The sequence below is a fragment of the Daphnia pulex genome, chromosome 10, assembly GCF_021134715.1.
Source record: "Daphnia pulex isolate KAP4 chromosome 10, ASM2113471v1".
NCBI lineage: Eukaryota > Metazoa > Arthropoda > Branchiopoda > Diplostraca > Daphniidae > Daphnia > Daphnia pulex.
In genome coordinates this window covers 16,168,473-16,188,638 of record NC_060026.1, presented here as the reverse complement: position 1 = coordinate 16,188,638, position 20,166 = coordinate 16,168,473, and the positions used below count along the sequence as shown (strand labels likewise).

General features: G+C 44.4%; 8 protein-coding genes and 1 long non-coding RNA gene across 9 annotated transcripts; 2 read left to right on the top strand and 7 right to left on the bottom strand.

The window, feature by feature from the left end:
- The first annotated feature begins 101 nt into the window (after positions 1 to 101).
- On the top strand, positions 102 to 2,054 carry LOC124205372 (alpha-(1,3)-fucosyltransferase C-like). The gene is made up of 2 exons (XM_046602767.1): positions 102 to 438; positions 499 to 2,054. The coding sequence occupies exons 1-2, from the start codon at positions 226 to 228 to the stop codon at positions 1,612 to 1,614; spliced, it is 1,329 nt and encodes a 442-aa protein (XP_046458723.1). The 5' UTR covers positions 102 to 225; the 3' UTR covers positions 1,615 to 2,054.
- LOC124205376 lies at positions 2,028 to 2,656 on the bottom strand. Its single transcript, XR_006879295.1, has 2 exons — positions 2,457 to 2,656; positions 2,028 to 2,396 (listed from the first exon to the last, which is right to left on the bottom strand). It is a non-coding gene; the product is annotated as an uncharacterized LOC124205376 (long non-coding RNA).
- A 341-nt stretch (positions 2,657 to 2,997) lies between these two features.
- On the bottom strand, positions 2,998 to 4,506 carry LOC124204042 (alpha-(1,3)-fucosyltransferase C-like). Its single transcript, XM_046601049.1, has 2 exons — positions 4,230 to 4,506; positions 2,998 to 4,169 (listed from the first exon to the last, which is right to left on the bottom strand). The coding sequence occupies exons 1-2, from the start codon at positions 4,392 to 4,394 to the stop codon at positions 3,087 to 3,089; spliced, it is 1,248 nt and encodes a 415-aa protein (XP_046457005.1). The 5' UTR covers positions 4,395 to 4,506; the 3' UTR covers positions 2,998 to 3,086.
- A 1,186-nt stretch (positions 4,507 to 5,692) lies between these two features.
- On the bottom strand, positions 5,693 to 7,602 carry LOC124204040 (alpha-(1,3)-fucosyltransferase C-like). The gene is made up of 2 exons (XM_046601047.1): positions 7,300 to 7,602; positions 5,693 to 7,243 (listed from the first exon to the last, which is right to left on the bottom strand). The coding sequence occupies exons 1-2, from the start codon at positions 7,543 to 7,545 to the stop codon at positions 6,161 to 6,163; spliced, it is 1,329 nt and encodes a 442-aa protein (XP_046457003.1). The 5' UTR covers positions 7,546 to 7,602; the 3' UTR covers positions 5,693 to 6,160.
- Positions 7,603 to 7,794: 192 nt separating this feature from the next.
- Positions 7,795 to 9,955, bottom strand: LOC124204038 (alpha-(1,3)-fucosyltransferase C-like). Its single transcript, XM_046601045.1, has 4 exons — positions 9,586 to 9,955; positions 9,053 to 9,297; positions 8,292 to 8,938; positions 7,795 to 8,211 (listed from the first exon to the last, which is right to left on the bottom strand). The coding sequence occupies exons 1-4, from the start codon at positions 9,746 to 9,748 to the stop codon at positions 7,863 to 7,865; spliced, it is 1,404 nt and encodes a 467-aa protein (XP_046457001.1). The 5' UTR covers positions 9,749 to 9,955; the 3' UTR covers positions 7,795 to 7,862.
- Positions 9,956 to 10,490: 535 nt separating this feature from the next.
- LOC124204043 (alpha-(1,3)-fucosyltransferase C-like) lies at positions 10,491 to 12,510 on the bottom strand. The gene is made up of 4 exons (XM_046601050.1): positions 12,187 to 12,510; positions 11,696 to 11,874; positions 10,969 to 11,615; positions 10,491 to 10,899 (listed from the first exon to the last, which is right to left on the bottom strand). Exons 1-4 carry the CDS (start codon positions 12,362 to 12,364, stop codon positions 10,551 to 10,553), a joined length of 1,353 nt encoding a protein of 450 aa, XP_046457006.1. The 5' UTR covers positions 12,365 to 12,510; the 3' UTR covers positions 10,491 to 10,550.
- Positions 12,511 to 13,393: 883 nt separating this feature from the next.
- On the top strand, positions 13,394 to 15,003 carry LOC124204039 (alpha-(1,3)-fucosyltransferase C-like). The gene is made up of 2 exons (XM_046601046.1): positions 13,394 to 13,691; positions 13,763 to 15,003. Exons 1-2 carry the CDS (start codon positions 13,467 to 13,469, stop codon positions 14,897 to 14,899), a joined length of 1,362 nt encoding a protein of 453 aa, XP_046457002.1. The 5' UTR covers positions 13,394 to 13,466; the 3' UTR covers positions 14,900 to 15,003.
- Positions 15,004 to 16,277: 1,274 nt separating this feature from the next.
- LOC124204041 (alpha-(1,3)-fucosyltransferase C-like) lies at positions 16,278 to 17,735 on the bottom strand. The gene is made up of 2 exons (XM_046601048.1): positions 17,484 to 17,735; positions 16,278 to 17,421 (listed from the first exon to the last, which is right to left on the bottom strand). The coding sequence occupies exons 1-2, from the start codon at positions 17,658 to 17,660 to the stop codon at positions 16,324 to 16,326; spliced, it is 1,275 nt and encodes a 424-aa protein (XP_046457004.1). The 5' UTR covers positions 17,661 to 17,735; the 3' UTR covers positions 16,278 to 16,323.
- A 419-nt stretch (positions 17,736 to 18,154) lies between these two features.
- Positions 18,155 to 19,656, bottom strand: LOC124203563 (N-acetylneuraminate 9-O-acetyltransferase-like). Its single transcript, XM_046600236.1, has 5 exons — positions 19,434 to 19,656; positions 19,061 to 19,358; positions 18,788 to 18,983; positions 18,489 to 18,717; positions 18,155 to 18,410 (listed from the first exon to the last, which is right to left on the bottom strand). The coding sequence occupies exons 1-5, from the start codon at positions 19,625 to 19,627 to the stop codon at positions 18,155 to 18,157; spliced, it is 1,173 nt and encodes a 390-aa protein (XP_046456192.1). The 5' UTR covers positions 19,628 to 19,656.
- Positions 19,657 to 20,166: the final 510 nt, after the last annotated feature.

Sequence of the window (20,166 nt, the reverse complement as noted above, 5' to 3'; positions counted from 1 at the left end):
AGTACTGGGATTAAGAGGGGTGGGAATAATACCTGTTTTATTTTATTTTACAGTCCCGGGTGTTGTTGAGACTGGGCGTGCGTTGCGTGAAAGCAATAGCTTCAGGGCTTTACTCTTTTTTTCTTTTCCCTTGGCTGAAATATCAGAAAGGAACAGTGAAAAGCACACGAGAGTTAGTCTCGTCTTGGCGTTGGCGACGTCAGAAGCTCACGAAAGGGGAAAAAAATGAGTAAAAGTAAAATGAAAATGAATCCGTCCCCGGATGTGATATTGCATCGGATCTGGGCGGTAGCATTGCGGTCCATCCCGACGAGATTCTCATCCATTTTCAACTTTGTCGGTTGCCTGGCAATGTGTTACCTAGTCGTAACGGCCATTGGGTTTGTTTCGAGAAGCAACGACGACAACAGCGTCGTTCAAACCAATGACATTTTGCAGGTAAATCTCGACTAGTTTCAATCAATTCATTTATTGTCTAAAACTGTCAATTTTAATTAGGAGGATATCCAGGTGCAGCAGGAAATGGTGGCTGCAAAGAAAGAACCGGAATCGCCACCGAAAACGATTTTATACTGGACGCCATACTACAACCGGACAGATTTCACAGTCGGATTGGGACAGGATCCGTTCATTAAATTCGGATGCAAAGTGACGAATTGCATTGCAACTGCCGATCGGAAACTTCTCAATCAAAGCGACGCCGTCATCTTTCACGCGCTGCAGGTCAACAGTCGAGACCTTCCGGCTCATCGGCATCCGCACCAGCGCTTCATTTTCTTCCTGTACGAGACGATTCCCAACACGTCCGTCCCTTGCGTCGGGAAATGTTTGCCCTCGAGCCAATACACTCCGCATTATTTCAACTGGACGATGACACACCGGAGGGACTCGGACGTTTACGTGGCCGAACCTTACGGCGCCATTGCCCCCAAATATTGGACCCTTCCCGCCCAGTTGCCGGATGAATTGCCACCCGACACTCTTCCGGCCAATCCGGCCGTCCTGCTGAACCGGAAGTATCCGCATTTGGCCAACCGGACCAAGATGGTGGCCTGGTTCGCCTCCCACTGCCCGACGCACAGCCAACGTGAAGATTACGTCAAGGAATTGGCCAATTTCGTCCAGGTGGACATTTACGGCAAATGCGGAACGATGGAGTGTCTTCCGCGCAACAGCCACCGCTGCGAGAGTTTGCTGGACGATTACAAATTCTATTTGGCGGCCGAGAATTCGTTGTGTCCGGATTACATCAGCGAGAAATTCTACCGGGCCCTGACCAACGACATTGTGCCCATCGTCTACGGCGGTGCGGATTACACGGACTACGCCCCTCCGCACTCGTTCATCAACATGGCCGATTTCGCCTCGCCCAAGGACTTGGCGGCCTATTTGAAGCTGCTGGCCAGCAACGAGGCCCTGTACGTGGAATATTTCCAGTGGAAGAAACACTACGCCGTCGTCCGCTCGCCCAAAAAGGGATGGTGCGACCTGTGCGCCAAACTCAACGATCCAAATTCCCAATCGCAAAGGAAAAGTTACGAGGACGTGGCCGAATGGTGGGTCCGCAAATTGCCCTGCTATCCCGGCTCCTCTTTCCTTTCGGGCCACATGTGATGACACACAAATCTAGAGCCTTCGTTCTTTCCATCAAAATTGAAATGTACCTTTTTGATTTTTAAAATGTTGAATTGAAATGCGTGTGAGGTAGAAATGAGAGACGTAGTATACCGTTTGTTCTTGTGAATGCTTCTTTTCATGGGTGCGATGAACTCTCAGCCAACAAAGGGGTACCGACCACCAGGGTATTTCTGACTTGGGAAACATTGAAGGTTATAGTCCAAAGACTTTCAAGGGGAACTCAAAAGTTGGCCAGCAGCTGTTGCAGGGGCGATTAGCTCGGGTTTTGAGCGCAGCCGAAAAGAAAAGATATATCCACTTATAGTGAAATACTTAACCACTGTTTGAGCTCATGTATGGCATAGTAAATAGATAAATCTAAAAGGCAAAAGAAGAAAAGGGCTAATTTGTATACAAGAATTCGCCGTTATTGTTTTATTCAACACGCGTGTAAAACAAACATTACGCGGTAGATAATGCATACGGCTGCCCGTTTGAATTATTACCATCACCGTAAGGAGGATGAACAAACGGATGTTCATGAAGGAAAACAATGAAAAGAATAAAAGTAGTTATACGAATTTACTAGATAATGATTTCAACTGGATGGACGGTTAACTGCGGGGCCATTCCGGTAAGTTATTTGGCGATGAAAAATCGACGGTTGCCAATCCGCCCAGTTTTATGAACCAAAATTGGTGGCCCATGATTTAAGTGATAGAAATAACCAGTCGGATAGTAGATCGGGTAGACAAATTTCCTTGGGGTAGCAGGCCAATCTAATTGGAATTATTAATTAATTTGGAGTTTAAATTGAAATAAAAAAACTAGAATTTTACTTTGTGGAAGATCTTGTTCCGGGTGATATCCTTGCAATTTGTGGAGTAGCGAATGCATCATTGAATGGTGAGGATAGATTTCGTGGTCCAATGTCGCAGATTGGACAACATCTTGGTGATTTCCTCGACTACCAACAGCCATGGAAACGAGGATGAAACAACTAGACAACAGCCAGCGAGAAAACATTTTACTCGAATGGCCTTTTAACGACGGGTTCAAGCTGTTTATATCTTGTCCAGGTCAGGATATAGGCCTGAATAATATACCTGCTGGCCTATATTCCCAGAACTGGTCTGGACACCTTTCGGTACACTGAATTTGATCTGATGATAAGACAGTTGATGCTCGTGGTGACCTTATAAGGGCATTCACACTAGATTTTATTGGTTACGTCAACTCTCGAGAGGGAACATCCCCTTCCGGAATTTTTACTGTCCCAAGTTAACCAAAGATTCCGTTTCCAACTTAACTTTATTCAGTACCTTTTTAAGCTCGTACTTTGACCCCAATAGCCTTACAACTTGTACAAGAAACATATGCAAATGTTAACCAGTGTATTTAGAATTATGTGCATGACTGATATTCACTCACAGGGAATAATTCAATTAGAAATTAAAAATTAGAACAAATTATGAGGATCTGATTAGTGAAGTGATGTAAGACGATCCTGGCAAACAAGGGGAATCATCGTACCACCATTTAGCTACACTTGCGTAACTTTTACTGGCCAACGTCGGATCGTTTAATTTGGCGCACAAATCGCACCAACCATTCAACGGTTTTCGTATCACTTCGTAATCTTTTTTCCAGTCGAAGTATTTGATGTACAGGGCGTCGTTGTTGGCCAGGAGGAGAAGGTACTCGGCCAGTTCTTTTGGCGATTTGAAATCGGCAATGTTGACGTAAGAATTGGGCGGGGCGTATTGGGCGTAATCGGCTCCGCCGAAAACGACGGGGACGATGTCGTTCATCAGCGCCCGGTAAAACTTTTCAGTGACGTAATCGGGGCACAGGGAATTCTCAGCCGCCAAATAAAATCGATAATTCACCAGGACTTTTGTATCGCAACGAGGATCGTTGTAGGGCAAACATTCGAGCGATCCGCACTTGCCGTAAATATCCACCGGAATAAATTCGGCCAATTTCTTGACGTAATCTTCCCGTTGGCTGTGAGTTGGGCAATGCGAATTGAACCAGGCCACCAACTTTGTCCTTTTGGCCAATTCCGGATATTTTCGAGTGAACAAATCTTCCGGTTTCGGTGGACGTTGGCCGGCCGTTAATTTGGGCGGAAGTTGGCTGACGATTTCCTTATCCTTGCGCCGTCTTAATGCCCCGTATGATTTGCTCAGGTAAACATCCGAGTCTCTCCTGTGCGTCATTGTCCAGTTGTAGAAATGCGGCTGAGCGAAAAATGGTAGGTGGTAACCACCTGGAAGCGTTTCAAAGAGGAGCATAATGAACCGCTGATGAGGTAATCGATAAGTGGGCAGGTCGTGTTCTGAATAATCGCCGGCGTGAATGATGACCCCGTCGCTGCGATTGAATAAACTGCGGTCGTTGGTGGCGATGCAGTTGCTGATTTCACATCCGGCGTCGACGAACGGCTGCCGTCCGAATCCGAACGTCATGTCCGTTTGATTGTAAAATGTGTTCCAGTACAGGACGATTTTTGGATCACTTTTCACCTGGACCTTTTCCACTTGTCTCGTCTAGAAATTAATTACGTGTCACTTGTAATTTATAGTTTAATGGCTATTTAGTTAACTTACCTCCCTAGTTTCTCTGATGGGCTGGAAACTGATTGAATCGAATTGATTGGGCAGTGGCGACGTACGACCGCCATCATCACGACGAATCAAAGCGGCCAGGAAGAAAACGATTGCGATTGCCACTAAAATAATTCTTTTCGCCAAACTCAATCGCGTGAACTTCATGATGTCGAGGACAATGAAAACGACAAAAGAAAAAGACTTTGAAATCACAACCGAGTCAAGTGCACCCACTGACGGCGAGTGTGGCTGCGTTTACGAACGTGAAATGAATTCCCAACTGATGGGAAAATGGCCCCGCCCCTTTTCACGACATCTCGGTATTAACCAAAAAATTGCCCTGCGGAGGTATCCCATAACAAGTCCGAGTAGTGAATTCAACTCACATCAAAGAAAAACAGGTAGAAAAACACAAAGTTGAATTTGAATTTCTTTGCAACATTCTACCTGGCAATCCTTTATATGTACACCCGTATAAGCGCACATAGCAACTCTGTGTGTGACACGTCACTTTGGTCATTCCGCGCCTGATTTAGCTATATGTATACTGTCGTCTCCTTTTCTTTTTTGCTCGTCTCTGTTGGGCAATAAATCATTCGGCTGGGCGGTTGACGCCAAAAGACAAAAAGAAGAAAAAGGTTCCAGTCAACTCCGGTCAACTCTCTCGTTTCTTATTCTTAAACAATGTCCTTGAATCTGCCATCTGATTTTAAAAAGGTTCGTTGGTCTCTTATATCTTTAGAGTCTCTTGTGTGTTTGTCATTATCCGCGTATTCTTAACGATTTCACCGTGAAACAAAGAAGCCAAAGAAGAAGACGAGTGGTACCGGCGGGTGCGGGTTGGAATCGTTAAAAAAGGATATGACGCAACTGCATAAAGTTGAAAGTGGAAAAAGCAAAGGATGGCCATCACGTAGCTATAGATATAATTATAACCTCTATTATAATATGACCTTTTGTCATTCCAAGGGGGCCATATAATCTTATAGCCAACTCCACCGGATGACTTGACAACTGCGAGATATAACAGACGAAAAGGGGGGAATGTTTTACCTTTGGTTGCGGTCGTGAAATAAAAGAACAATGACCGTGCACGAATATCTTACATTCAAATCAACTTTTTGACTTTGATTGTATACAAGATAATGTATTCCCAATGCGATTCGCCAAGGAATGCTAGGCTATATCGAATCATCGCGGAGAATTCCTAAATACCTTTCACTTGACAGATGGGCTGAGACCATGATGTTCTCAGCGGGAATCGGAGACTTTTTTCGGGAGATGTGAAACGTGAGCATTACTCTCTCAAAAGGGCGGTATAGAATTTTCGTTTTCAAATTGTTTCACGCTGGGCTTATTCACGAAGATAGTCGCAGATGGCGACTGTGGGTCTAACCTTGAAAAAGGTGAATATCTCACGAGGAAATTCTTATCCTCAGAATGTCGTGAAAGGCGGCGGTAGGTAAAGTAACTTGTGTTTATTATCCGCTATTGTATTATTATTCGTTCTCTACATGTTGAACTGACAACCTCCCGCAAATTAGCAACTGAGAACTAACGAATTTTCTTTTTTAAAAAAAGAATTGTTGGCCATCAAATTCGTGTACGTTTTTAAAGTTGATTTTCAGTCGAGTCATCAAGTCTAATACGTTCGGTAAACATATATTTTTCGAGGAAACTATAAATGTTGCCCTTCAGGGAGGTGAAGCGCATCCATTTTTATTAGTTTGTCTACTGGAATGTTTCCTGTGCTAAGCCCGCACAAAATAAACAAATTTTCTTTATAATGATGACTAATTTCGACAAATGACTTCCAAAACATATTTCCTGAAAATACCAAGGCCTTAAGACATATCGCATTTTTTATTATTATTTTAAAATTAGAAAAACCAAAAATTTGCATATCAACAAATTGAAATCAACGGAATAAATTACTGAATATGATTGAGGACAGTTTTAATAAAAGATTCGCCGGGGTAACAGGGCACGTCGTCGTACCACCACTCGGCCATACTTTCGTAAACTTTGGCCGGCTCCTGCGGATCGTTTAATTTAGCGCACAAATCGCACCATCCATCCAGCGGACCCCTCAACACGTCGTAGTCCTTTTTCCACTCGAAATATTTGAGGTAAAGAGCCTCGTTCTTGTCCAGCAACAACAAATACTCGGCCAGCTGTTTGGGCGAGGCGAAATCGGCGACGTGGATGTAGGAATGCGGAGGAGCGTAGGCGGCGTAATCCGCACCGCCGTACACCACCGGAATTATGTCCGTTTTCAGGGCCCGGTAGAATTTCTCGCTGACGTAATCGGCGCACAGGGAATTCTCGGCCGACAGGTAGAATTTGTACTCGTCCAGCAAGTTGTTGCACCTGTCGCTGTTCTTGGGCAGACACGTCAAATTGCCGCAATTGCCGTACACGTCGACGGCCATGTACTTGCCCAGCTCGCCGATGTAATCCTCCCTCCGCCCGTGCGTTTTCTGATTGGAGCAGAACCAGGCCAGCAGTTTGTCCTTTTTGGCCAGTCGCGGGTGATTGGTGACGTGTTCCATCAGTTTGGCCGGAGCGATGGGCCGTTGGCCCGGCGGCAGAGCCGGCGGAAGTTGTTCCAGCAGAGGTGACGAGGCTTTCCGGCGGATTTTGCCGTACGGTTCGGCGCAGTAGACGTCGGAATCTCTGCGGTGCGTCATGGTCCAGTTGAAGTAATTGTCGACGGCCCTGGAGAAGTAAACGGCGTAGTCACGGGCCAGCGGCAGGGTTTCAAACAGGTAGAAAATGTAGCGCTGGTGGTCCAGCCGCTTGGACGGCAAGTCGCTCAAATTGAACTGGCCGGCGTGGAAGATGACGGCGTCGCTTTGTTCCAGCAGAGTCCGATCGCCCGTCGCCCAGCAATTGGTGACTTTGCAACCGGCCTTGATGAACGGCTCTTGGCCCATCCCGAAAATCATGTCCGGTCGATCGTAATATCCCGTCCAGTACAAAATTCGTTTAGGTTCTCGATTGGTTTCAACATCCTTAATCAAATTTTAATCAAATTAATTAGAAAAATGGAATGATTTTGTTAAATTACCTCAGTTATTTCTGGTAGGAAAGTGTTGAGTTCCGAAAGGCCTAGCAGATTACTATTGTCGATGATTGGCTGATTTTGGCTGGTGCTGACGACCAGCAAATAACCGACACAAACGACGAAAAACAAAAAGATGAAATTCCTGGGTCGGCCAATTAGTCGAGTCACCAGTGCGGCGACGGAAGACTCGAAATAAGTTTCGCGGGAAGAACAATTTGAATAAGCGCCAAGTCCTAACCGAGATCTCATTTTAGCTCGGCGGTCGGCCAACGACTGACTCCTGTGTCTCCACTCTCCAGCAGCACTCTCGCTATTGCATGTGCGATGGTGCGGCAACAACGCCAGCAGAAGCAGTCGCCCATATTACATCGGCAAAGTGGCATCATTGGCTTATTCTGGCAACTTTGGTTGGCCTCTGCTGTTGAGCTCGTAATCAATACTGGACGATGAATTTAACCAGGCCAAAATTAAACGTTTAGACAAACAACTGCAACGGGAGAGTTTCAAGTTACTTGATTTTATTTTTAGTCAGCTGGCAACTGCTGGCAAAAAGTGGAATATTTATGTCATGAAATCGGAGGTGAATTGATGCAAGTTGATTGTTGTTCCCACCATTGGTTCATGTTCGGATAAACTTTCGCTGGCAATTTCTTGTTGTGTAAAGAAGCGCACAGGTGACACATGCCAATGTTAACGTCCTTTTGTTTGTAGCGGGATTCAAAATGAGGCTTCCACCAAAAGTACTCGTTGTACAGCGTGTCGTTCCGGTCGAGTAAAATCAGGTAATTGGCCAGTTGCGTCATATTTTCAAATTTTGCCGCGTTAATGAAGGAATGCGACGGCGCAATTTGGTCGTAATGATCATGAAGGCCGAAAACGACCGGGATCACCGGGCGTTGGAGCATCCCGAAAAACCTTTAAATTCAATCGAATTCAAGATTTAAGATTTAGCCTAATTGAATCAGATATTTTCGGCCGACGTTAGGCCTACATACTTTTCGGTGATGTAGTCACGACACAGCGAATTCTCGAGGGCCATGTAAAATTTGTAATTTTGGCCTGTCATGTCCCGACACTCTTCGCTTGAATTGTTTTCATCCTCGCTCTTCGGACACGTGAAATTTCCACACTCGCCGTAAACGTCGATTTGAATGTATTTCTTCAGTAGGCTGACCAGTTCTTGCCTACTGCTACGACCTCCGCAGTTGGAAACCATCCAGGACGCCATTTTTGTCTTCCCAGCCGCATAATTCACTTTTTGAACGGACATTAATTGCTTCAATTGGTCCTCACTCGGATGAAGGGGGACCTTCCCAGTGGGTCTCACATAACCGTACGGCATCACCATGTCCGAATCCCATCGATAAGTCAACGTCCAGTTGAATAAGATTTTCCCCAATGAACTCGAGTCCCAATATTCTCGCCATTCTGCTGATTCTAAATTCCAGAAAACGTAGCGCTGCTGAGGCGATCGACGTTGGGGCAAGTCGCTGGAGTTCCAGCCGAAAATGTGGAAAATGACGGCGTCGTAGTCGTGGACGTCCGTTCGATTGGTCGAAGTTTCGCACTGCCAAACGGGACAGTCCCATTTGCGGAAGGCGTCGCGGCCAACTCCCAGCCGGAAATCGGGGATACCAAAAAACTACAATACAATCAAAATCGTGTCATTATTGAGAAAGATCATAGCGGTTGATACAAATCAGCCATTTAGAAAATGGCGACAAATGACGAGACGAAAATGCGTTATGTAATATACATCATTCCAGAATAGAATTCGCTTGAAAGGCGCTGCTGAGACTGCTGCTGATGGGTCATGGGCCAGCAATTTGTCCTGCTCCTCATATTGCTCCACCAGTTGGTACCATTCGACGATGCTGGGCATCACGACGTTATGGGGTTCACCCAGCACGGTCCCATTTTCAAATTTCCCCTCGAATGGTTCCCGGGTCAGAAATGACAGATTGTCTTCCATCACGGCCATCAAGAGTTGCTGGATTCTTTCTGTCGATGGAAACATAAACCTTTAATGATTGAGCGGGCGGAGAGCTATTAGGACATATACATCAGTCGTGGCTGAAAGTTTGTATACCTTGTGCTCAAATATACGCCTTTTTACTCTGTAGCCTATTGGCGGTTAGTGTGAGCCAAGAGAAAGGGGTTGTTATATAACAATAATCCCTTTCTCTTGTGATGGGCTCACATCACTAACCGCCAATACAGAGTAAAAAGGCGTATATTTGAGCACAAGGTATACAAACTTTCAGCCGCGACTGTATATACGTGTAGTACCTGATCCTTTTCGGTTGTTGTTGGCGACCAGCACGTAATAACTGACGAGATAAGTGAAGCAGAGCACTATGAAGATGAAAGCAAGGAGACGACGATTCCTCCTGCTGGGCGAGTCAGTAGCGGAAGCGGAGCAGAGTTCCTGCTGGATTCGAATCATTCGCATTTCGACAGGTCGGCGATCGAGAGACGACAACCGGCGCGTTAATATTATATTATATGACACTCTTTCGGGCTACTGCTACTACTGCTCTCCTTTTCAGCAGCTGCACCGCACATGCTGCTCAGCTGCTGCAGTGGGCTTTGGAAAAAAAAGGAAAAATGAATTTTTATAGTCGTCAAACTATATAGGTGAGAGTTGGATTGCCTGGTAAATGTGGCCACCTGAAAATGATTAATAGCGCCAGATGGGGCCAATAATAAATGAAAAAAAAGAAATGAAAAAAAAAAAAAAAACAAGTCTGTGACGTGGCATGGCCCTTCTCTCTGCTGGACTCGTCCGGCTGTTTCGTGCACAGCCGCGTGCATGCGATCAAAGAGAAAAGGGAACGGCACAGAAGCATGCAGACGTTTCCCAGCAACAAGCTGAACGCATCAGCATCGTCTTGCAAATGTACACGGCCGGGGAGACGTTCAAATTTGGAATCTTCGTCGTCCAAACTGAAATCATCGCTATTGACGTTGGCCTTATTTTGAGTTTGATTGTTCCACTTTCTCGCGCAATTTGTTTTATCCGACGACGAAACTCATCGGCAGCGGAAGACTGATGCTCAGCAAAGATAAACATTGCTGATTATAGTCTCTTTAACATCGTTAACAAACGGACTGGACGACATCTTTCACCTTCGATTATAGAAGAGGACCTTATTTCTATAGAATTCAACGTACAGACAGTTGCAACGAGGAAGTTTCAATCTACTTGATTTTATTTAGTCATCTGGCGACAGGCAAGAAATGGAATTATCATGTCATGAAATTGGAGGTGAGGCTACACAGTACGATTGCTTTTCCCACCAGTCAGTCATGTTCGGATAAGTTTTCGCTGGCATGTCTTTGTTGTGTAAAGAGGCGCACAGGTGACACATGCCGATGTTGACGTCCTTTTGCTTGTAGCGGGATTCAAAATGAGGCTTCCACCAAAAGTACTCATTGTACAGCGTGTCGTTCCTGTCCAGGAGGATCAGGTAATTGGCCAATTGCGTCATATTTTCAAATTTTGCCGCGTTGATGAAGGAATGCGGTGGCGCCATCTGGTCGTAGTGATTGTGAAGACCAAAAACGACCGGGATCACTGGGCGTTGGAGCATCCCGAAAAACCTTCAAATTCAAATCGATTAAATTCTTTTCTTTTCCAACGAATAAAACCCAATTAATAATTTCGTTTACTTTTCACTGATGTAGTCACGACAAAGTGAATTCTCCAGGGCGAAATAGAATTTGTAATTTTGGCCGACCATCTCTCGACACTCTTCACTCGAGTTGTCAACGCCCACCTCCTTTGGACACTCGAGAGTTCCGCAACCACCGTAAACATCAACTTGAATGTATTTCTGAAGGATTTTGACCATTTCATGTCTTCTGCTATGTGAAATGCAACTTGAAACCATCCAGGCCGCCATTTTCGTCTTCCCAGCCGCATAATTCACTTTTTGAACGGACATTAATTGCTTCAATTGGTCCTCACTCGGATGAAGGGGGACCTTCCCAGTGGGTCTCACATAACCATACGGCATGACCATGTCCGAGTCCCATCGATAAGTCAAGGTCCAGTTGAAAAAGTTGCCCAATTGACTCGTGTCCAAATATTCTCGCCATTCTGCTGATTCTAAATTCCAGAAAACGTAGCGCTGCTGAGGTGATCGACGATGGGGCAAGTCGTTGGGATTCCAACTGCCTCGCATGTGGAAGATGACGGCGTCATAGTCCTGGACGTCCGTTCGATCGGTCGACGTTTCGCATTGCCAGACGGGACAACCCCATTTGCGGAAGGCGTCGCGGCCGAGTCCCAGCCGGAAATCGGGGACTTCCCAATACTAAAATCAAAATCGTGATTTTATTGACGTGTCGTCTAATATAGGATTTCTGATCTCATTGATCATATTATAGTTTATACGGCATTCCAGAATAGAATTCGTTTGAATGGAGGGTAAGCCTCATCTTCCATTTTTTCCTGCTCATATCTTTCCACCAACCCGTACCGCCGTTCGCCGGTCATCACATTACGTTCACCTGCTGCAGACCCATTTTCAAATTCCGCCAACGCCAGGTGTTGGATAGCGAACGTAAGTTGTTCTGGATATACAAACAAACAATTAGTGAATAAAACTTACAACACATTAAAACATAATTTTAAACAGCTTAACAAATGAATCAAATTCCCGAGCAGATATAATAATTATCATAAATCTAAATTCAATTGAATATAGTTTTGCGATAAAAACGGATAGAATAACAAATGGACTCCCCGCTGGGTGTCTGCAACTTTGATGCAAAATGTTTGTTAGTAGGCCTATTTTGATGGTTTTATTTTTTTCATCACATTAAAACATCACGACGAGTTAATAGATCGAATGCTGTCCATAATATAAGCGGAGGAGAACCTACCTAATGCCCGTTTGTTGACGACGACCAGCATTACGTAACTGAAGCAGATGAATAAGCAGAGGCAGAAAAGGATTTTCCTCGGCTTATTCTGTCGTGCCACAAATGCACCAATCAAAGATTTGCTATTCTCAGCAGTGGACAAACAAGAAGAAGCGCAGAGTTTGATTCGAGATCTCATCTTGCCAGCAAAGTTCGGCAGTTCTATCTAGTGAAAAGACACTATACAACCGTGCAAGCTCTTGCTGTGTCTGCTGCTTTTACCACTGTAGGAAAAAGTGTAACGCTTATCGTCCATTAGCTGACGGCTGTCGTTCACCACCTCGTCAATCTGATCCTTATCGTCCATAGCTGTCGCTTATCAATGAAGAGACTCGCCCATTATATCTCGATGTGGTCTCCTAGCAACAGAATCAGACGGAAGTTGCCTAACATTAGAATGGAAAATGGCATCATCAACTCGGCATCAACTCTAAATGACGCCCACCAGAGGCACAAAATAATGGCAAATCTAAAAAGGAAATAATATAATTTTTAAAATCTGCATGTGGTTAGCGAATCTTGTCGTCTGCTATCGCTTTTAGCTAATAGAAACAAATCCTTAAAAAAAAAAAGAAAGTTAAACAAATAATCATATCTCATTGTGTCGTCAATTTCGACCAGCCGAAAAACGACAGGTGGAACGAATATAAAAATGAGTCCGCGCGCACGGCATATGCTGGAATCTCGAGGCCATCCGGTTGGTGATGCACCCACTGGGCAGCCGTGTAATAACCAACAGACGTTTTCCGAACATGTGGACTACCGCATCGTCATACAAAAAGGCGACGCTCAAATCAGACCTGCTGCTCATCTGCTATCTTCACTCGGTTCTTTTTTTGTGATGTAAACATGTGCAGAGAGTTGGATTCTCACATCGTTCACATCCATCGAACTGATCGCTAGACGTTGGCCTTTTTTAGTTACGACTCCATTCCAGCACTTTCTCACGGAATTCCTTCCGCTTGTCCTGCGCGAAGATAAAAGTTTTTTTTTTTCACGATTTATTTTACTATTATGTTATTAACTTGAATCTAACGGCATTCCCGGATAACTGCAGATGGTTTACAACAGCTGGAAGCATGCAGCAGCAGCAGCTCAGATTCTTTTGTTTAATATCCAATGTGATGGAAAAGGAAAAGCCGAAAAGGGACGAGTTGTGGAACGGCATCAGTCGCTGCCAGTTTCTCCGCTGCAACACGTCAGCTACTGGGAGACGTGCGATTGAGTGAAAAGTTGCTGAAATGGCCAAATCGAAGCGGAAATTCAAATTGAAACTTTGGATCAAAATTATTCAGCGAGTGGCGGCTCTTGTGGGACGATCCCTTCCAACCCGATTCTACACCGTTTACAATGGCGTCGGCTTCGTTGCCATGTGCTACTTGGTAGTCACGGCCATCAGCAAATCACGATCGGATAACAGCAGCAGCAGCACTGATGTCATTCATTCCAATCACGTTATTGCTCAGGTATAAGATTGTATTCCATTATTTAAATATTCAGTAACAACAATCGGCTCTTATTTCAAACCAAAACACAGAGCGAAGAAGGAATCCGGCAACTGGATCCATTGATTGTGAAAGAGGAATCGGATAATTCAGCACTTAAGACGATTTTGTTCTGGACTCCGTACTACAACCGGACAGATTTCACAGTCGGATTGGGACAGGATCCGTTCATCAAATTCGGATGCAAAGTGACCAATTGCATTGCAACTGCCGATCGGAAACTTCTCAATCAAAGCGACGCCGTCATCTTTCACGCGCTGCAGGTGAATAGTCGAGACCTTCCGGCTCATCGGCATCCGCACCAGCGCTTCATTTTCTTCCTGTACGAGACGATTCCCAACACGTCCGTCCCTTGCGTCGGGAAATGTTTGCCCTCGAGCCAATACACTCCGCATTATTTCAACTGGACGATGACACACCGGAGGGACTCGGACGTTTACGTGGCCGAACCTTACGGCGCCATTGCCCCCAAATATTGGACCCTTCCCGCCCAGTTGCCGGATGAATTGCCGCCCGACACTCTTCCGGCCAATCCGGCCGTCCTGCTGAACCGGAAGTATCCGCATTTGGCCAACCGGACCAAGATGGTGGCCTGGTTCGCCTCCCACTGCCCGACGCACAGCCAACGCGAAGATTACGTCAAGGAATTGGCCAATTTCGTCCAGGTGGACATTTACGGCAAATGCGGAACGATGGAATGTCTTCCGCGCAACAGCCACCGCTGCGAGAGTTTGCTGGACGATTACAAATTCTATTTGGCGGCCGAGAATTCCCTGTGTCCGGATTACATCAGCGAGAAATTCTACCGGGCCTTGACCAACGACATTGTGCCCATCGTCTACGGCGGTGCGGATTACACGGACTACGCCCCTCCGCACTCGTTCATCAACATGGCCGATTTCGCCTCGCCCAAAGACTTGGCGGCCTATTTGAAGCTGCTGGCCAGCAACGAGGCCCTGTACGTGGAATATTTCCAGTGGAAGAAACACTACGCCGTCGTCCGCTCGCCCAAAAAGGGATGGTGCGACCTGTGCGCCAAACTCAACGATCCAAATTCCCAATCGCAAATCAAAAGTTACGAGGATGTGGCCGAGTGGTGGGTCCGCAAATTGCCCTGCTATCCAGGCTCGTCTTTCCTTGCGGGCCACACTTCGATACCATCTAGTTGAGCCGATATTCGACAAGAAAATATTTAAAAATGACCGTCGTGAAACTATTCACCTTCTCCTCTATATTGAAATAAAAATGAGTTACGCTAAAGAGTAAAGACGAACCACGCCCCTTGAATTTATGTACAATTTCAGACACGGGTGTAACCTCTACCTCGTTTCACAGCAACATTCCTATCAGCAATGTCCTCGATGCTCAAAAAGATTAGAAATAGAATTAGAAGCAACGCGTTTGTCAACAGTTTATCAACCATGAAAGGATGCGCTTTTCTCATTTCTGTCTTTATTCAAATTTTATTTCTTTCGTTTTCTCTGAGGTTATTGACCCTTGATGAATAAAATTTCCAGATAAGAAAATGGAATAAGATTTGATGTGGCAGTGGATGTAATCCATTATCTTCCCCGTGTCAAAAATAGAAAAGTCCTTGGTTAAAAAAGATGATTTGCACAAAAGAAGCCAAAATCGTGTACCCCGCCCACAGTGACACATTCGAAAAATCTTTTTCTCTTTTTTTTTGTTCCGGAACGAAGGTTAGGGAAGCAACGTCATACCTTTTCTGTATGCTATAGACTAAATTTGTATACAAAAACCCAAAACATCTGTTGTACCTTTGTCCAGTCATCTGATGTGAAACATTTGTTTCTTTCACTTTCAGAAAAATTGTCGTCCTTATTTCATTCTGATACTAACGTGTAAAATCCTCATATGACTAGTAGATTTTTTAAAAATCTTAGAATCTTACCGGTTGTAAGATGAGCGCACTAATCGCTTTACAATCTGCATGTCATCAAAGGCTATAAAAGTTTAAATGAGTCCCTGGTGCTGGAATGCGGTAGGCACTATTATCGCGATTGTTTTAAAAGATAAACGCAATGCGTAGAAATATAGGAACCCATTTCGCAAGGTAAAAAGAAAAGTTGAGATGGGAAAAACACAGGTTTATTCTTTTTTTTTTTACACCCGCAGTTCAATTGAAATTCTAATGAGCAAAACGTGTCAATGTCAAGGTGCTAGGCATGGGGTTTTTATCAAACGTCAAATCTGATGGCGAATTATTATTATTCACATTGTTTGAAATGTGCGAACCTGCTGTTTGTTATTTTCCATAACAGGTAGAGACTGTGATGGAAGACGTTATCTTTATCTACACAAAGATCACTAACACCAGCTCGATGATTTTAAGGTAACTTCAGGTAACTTTCAATTATTCCTATTTCAGTCGCTGTTGGACGTAAAGAATTGACTAATCAAATATTCCAAGGGCATCAGCCAAACAGGCAAACACTCACGTCGTTCTTTTTCTTCATGCAAATACCATTTTTTAATACTATTCTAAATAAAAATAAGGAATGAAATGATAGAGGAAACAGTATTGTATTTGGCAAGAGAACTCGTCGGTAATATCAGCGTATATAAAAGACTTTTACACGGTTGAAAAAGATTGAATCGAGTTTAAATACGTTGTACCCGCATAACAAGGGACTAGATCGTACCACCACATGCCGATGTTGCTGTAACTCTTTCTGGGTAGGGACTCGTCGTTTAATTTAGCGCACAAATCGCACCAGCCGTCCAGTGGTCGATTGATCACTTCGTAATCTTTTTTCCAGTCGAAATATTTGCTGTACAGGGCGTCGTTGTTGGCCAGGAGGAGCAGGTACTCGGCCAGTTGCTTTGGCGATTTGAAATCGGCAATGTTGACGTAAGAATTGGGCGGGGCGTATTGGGCGTAATCGGCTCCGCCGAAAACGACGGGGACGATGTCGTTCATCAGCGCCCGATAAAACTTTTCCGTGACGTAATCGGGGCACAGGGAATTCTCAGCCGCCAAATAAAATCGATAATTCACCAGGACTTTTGTATCGCAACGAGGATCGTTTCGTGGCAAACATTCGAGCGATCCGCATTTGCCGTAAATATCCACCGGAATAAATTCGGCCAATTTCTTGACGTAATCTTCCCGTTGGCTGTGAGTTGGGCAATGCGAATTGAACCAGGCCACCAACTTTGTCCTTTTGGCCAATTCCGGATATTTTCGAGTGAACAAATCTTCCGGTTTTGGTGGACGTTGTCCGGCCGTTAATTTGGGTGGAAGTTGGTTGACAATTTCCTTATCTTTGCGCCGTCTGAGGGCACCGTAGTGCCTGTTGACATAAACATCCGAGTCCCGCCTGTGAGTCATCGTCCAGTTGTAGAAATGCGGACGTGAAAAACACGGAAGCCCATTGCCGCCCGGAAGTGTTTCGTAGTTGTTGAAAATGAACCGCTGATGCGGTAATCGATAAGCCGGCAGGTCGTGTTCTAAATAATCGCCGGCGTGAATGATGACCCCGTCGCTGCGATTGAATAAACTGCGGTCGTTGGTGGCGATGCAGTTGCTGATTTCACATCCGGCGTCGATGAACGGCTGCCGGCCGAATCCGAACGTCATGTCCGTTTGATTAAAAAATGTGTTCCAGTACAGGACGATTTTGAGAGTCTCCAGCTGTTTCACTGTTGTACTTTTGATTGTTGTCATTTTCTATAAGTTAACAAAATTCATCAATAATTCCGCTTAGATGAACTATTGATTTTTAGACTTACCATATTGACATTTGCGGCTATTTTTCCAGTGACCTCTTCAGATTGTTGACTTAATGGTTTGGGTTGATTGAATATAAGCTGCTGGTTGTTCATTTCATTCCAGTAAAGGAAAACGGCAGAAGTGAGGAATAATCCAGCGGCGGATAGTCCCATTCTCTTGAAATGAAATCGATGCATCTTGTGCGAATTAATCAATTAATTTAATCCAGCTGGACCGGATCACAAAGCAAGTTGATGTTGGCGAGTCAAAGGACGAAATTCAAATCCGGCAAAACAATAGAAACGCAATAGCTGATGGGCAACGGACTCATCCGTGTTGGAGCGTGCAATGGATAATAATGTTAAAGGGAATATTGCCTTTACCGTTGATGGTATGGAAATGGGCGCCCTAAGCAATTTGGGGTTGCGCTTCCTTTTGCGACTAAATTTATTCGACCGCTGCTGATAATTGTGTTGGCACTTTTCGTGAAAGACAGAGCCTTTAATCGCACCATTTGCATCTCATTTCGAATTGAAATCGACAAAGGCCACGACATCACCTCTAGATGTCGTGGTTGGCGGGAAAATGCAATAAATTTAAATGTTACTTTAGGACGCACCTTTAATATTTATTCTTAAGTTCACCTTTTAATAGCCTATATACATTAAATCTTTATACCTATAGGCTTGTGTTATATTTTTGTGTTTGACTGGTTAATTGAATTCACATGACTGTTGCAAATGTCGTTGAAAAGAAGTTGAGTGGCCTGCGAAAGGGCCGAATAACCCGTGTGTATGTAGTCGTCACAGTCGTAGTATGTCACATCTTTGAACAGGCAAGGGCGGCCATTGGAGTTGAATATCTCGTCGCGTTTGAGTGTGGCGCAAGCACGAACGTACTCCTCACCCAGTGGATTACTGGAATCCCATATAGGAATGTTTTCCTTCCTGTTATTGAGCGATATCAAATAAAATTCGTTTGATTCATTTAAAGAAAATTATGTGGAAACTCTGCGGCAAACTCACTCTAGGATTTGGCGAATGGCTCTGTTGTAGCTGTGTATCTTCTCGGAAAAGATGACGGTGTTGATGTCATTGATCCATGCATTGGAATCGACTGATGGGTACTGGTTCAGCCAAACCACCCGGGTGACATTTGCCAACTGGCCAAGGATCGGAGCGAGTTGCATCAGGTTCTCTTGGTAGGATTTGAAATTGCCGCCGTTTTCTTTCATCATGTGGTGGACTGCCATGCCTTTGACGTAATAACTGAAGTTACAATTTTCGGTGTATAACAACTGAATCTGTTTAGACAAATTATCGACCTAGGAAAACGAAATAAGGCCGTTCATTTTCGTGAGTTGCCCATTGCCGTATCGTCTCTATGACGGTTTCGTTGATGAGCGGTCGCCATTGAAACGAAAGTCCAAGTCTCATGATGTCGCTGGTGATTTCAATGTCGCCGTGAAAAGCCGGTGGGATTTCAATAGGCCACACTTGACTCCCAAAATCAGGAATCAGCTGAATTAAAGGAGAAATTTGTATTAAAAGTTGCATCATTTGAAACTGTTTGCGCTATATTTATTAGTGTAATTTACCCTAACGAAATTGTAGAATTGATGTCGGATTCTGGAATCCCCCAAGAACACGAAATGTAACTTGGAATCACCACTTCCGCTTATTTCCGTTTTATTGTGGACGAAATAATGAAGATGATCGAAACAGGAGACTAGTCGTTGAGGTGTGTAATGCAACAGTCGACATGCTGATCCCTTATTTATTATTGAGTGCATCAACCGGTTGGCATCGTAAGAATTTCCCGTCTCTCTGACGTAACGATATTCTCGCTGGTCGAGAAGGTTTCCTCTGCAGACTGGCAATTCACTCTCATAATAACTGTAAAATTAAAAGTATAATAATTAAAACACCAAACCGAATAAGTCGGTATAACAGCGTCCAACAGTTACATACTCGGATGACGTCGTGCTGGTATTTATGAAGACTAGTCCCTCTCGGAAAAGAAATAAAGTCGTGAATTTTCTTCTTGCGCCATCGTCCAGTGTGTAAATGAATAATAATGTCAGTAAAAAACAGATGAAAATCATCTTGAAGACGGCCAGTAGCACTGACCGAACATCAGGTAACTTACACAAGTGATTTTTCATAATATCGAAACGGTTAAGCGATTTACACCACAAAACAAAATGAATCAACAATCAGCACTTGTGATTAGGCCTATCACTGTCGGTGGGGTCGGTGTATCACTTCACGACCATTTAAATAAAAATAATAAAGGTGACGATCTGCAGAGAAGCACGTATATCAAACCACAGGTAGTGATATGCCAATACATGAATTACAAATGCGAGCTGTACTGGAGTCGATCGAGCTTTGATGTCTGATGGGCGACTTTCTAATGATAGCCTAAAGTCTTAAGGACTAGTCATACAACTATATAAATTCCATTCCAAATAATACATTAGAAGTCAGACCCGAGGTTATCATCGTCCTTGATTCTGATTACACACATATCAAGCATTCGATCTTGCTCTCGTAAGAAGCTCGCACGACCCTCTTGGAAGCCCAGAGGGTCTCCTGGAGGGTCTTATACTTTTATTGAGGCGGTTTTTAATTATTCTCTACGGGGGTTTCGTGCAAATCTTTACTTTTATCTTAAGTGTGGTAGGGGGGCTCAGTATAACTT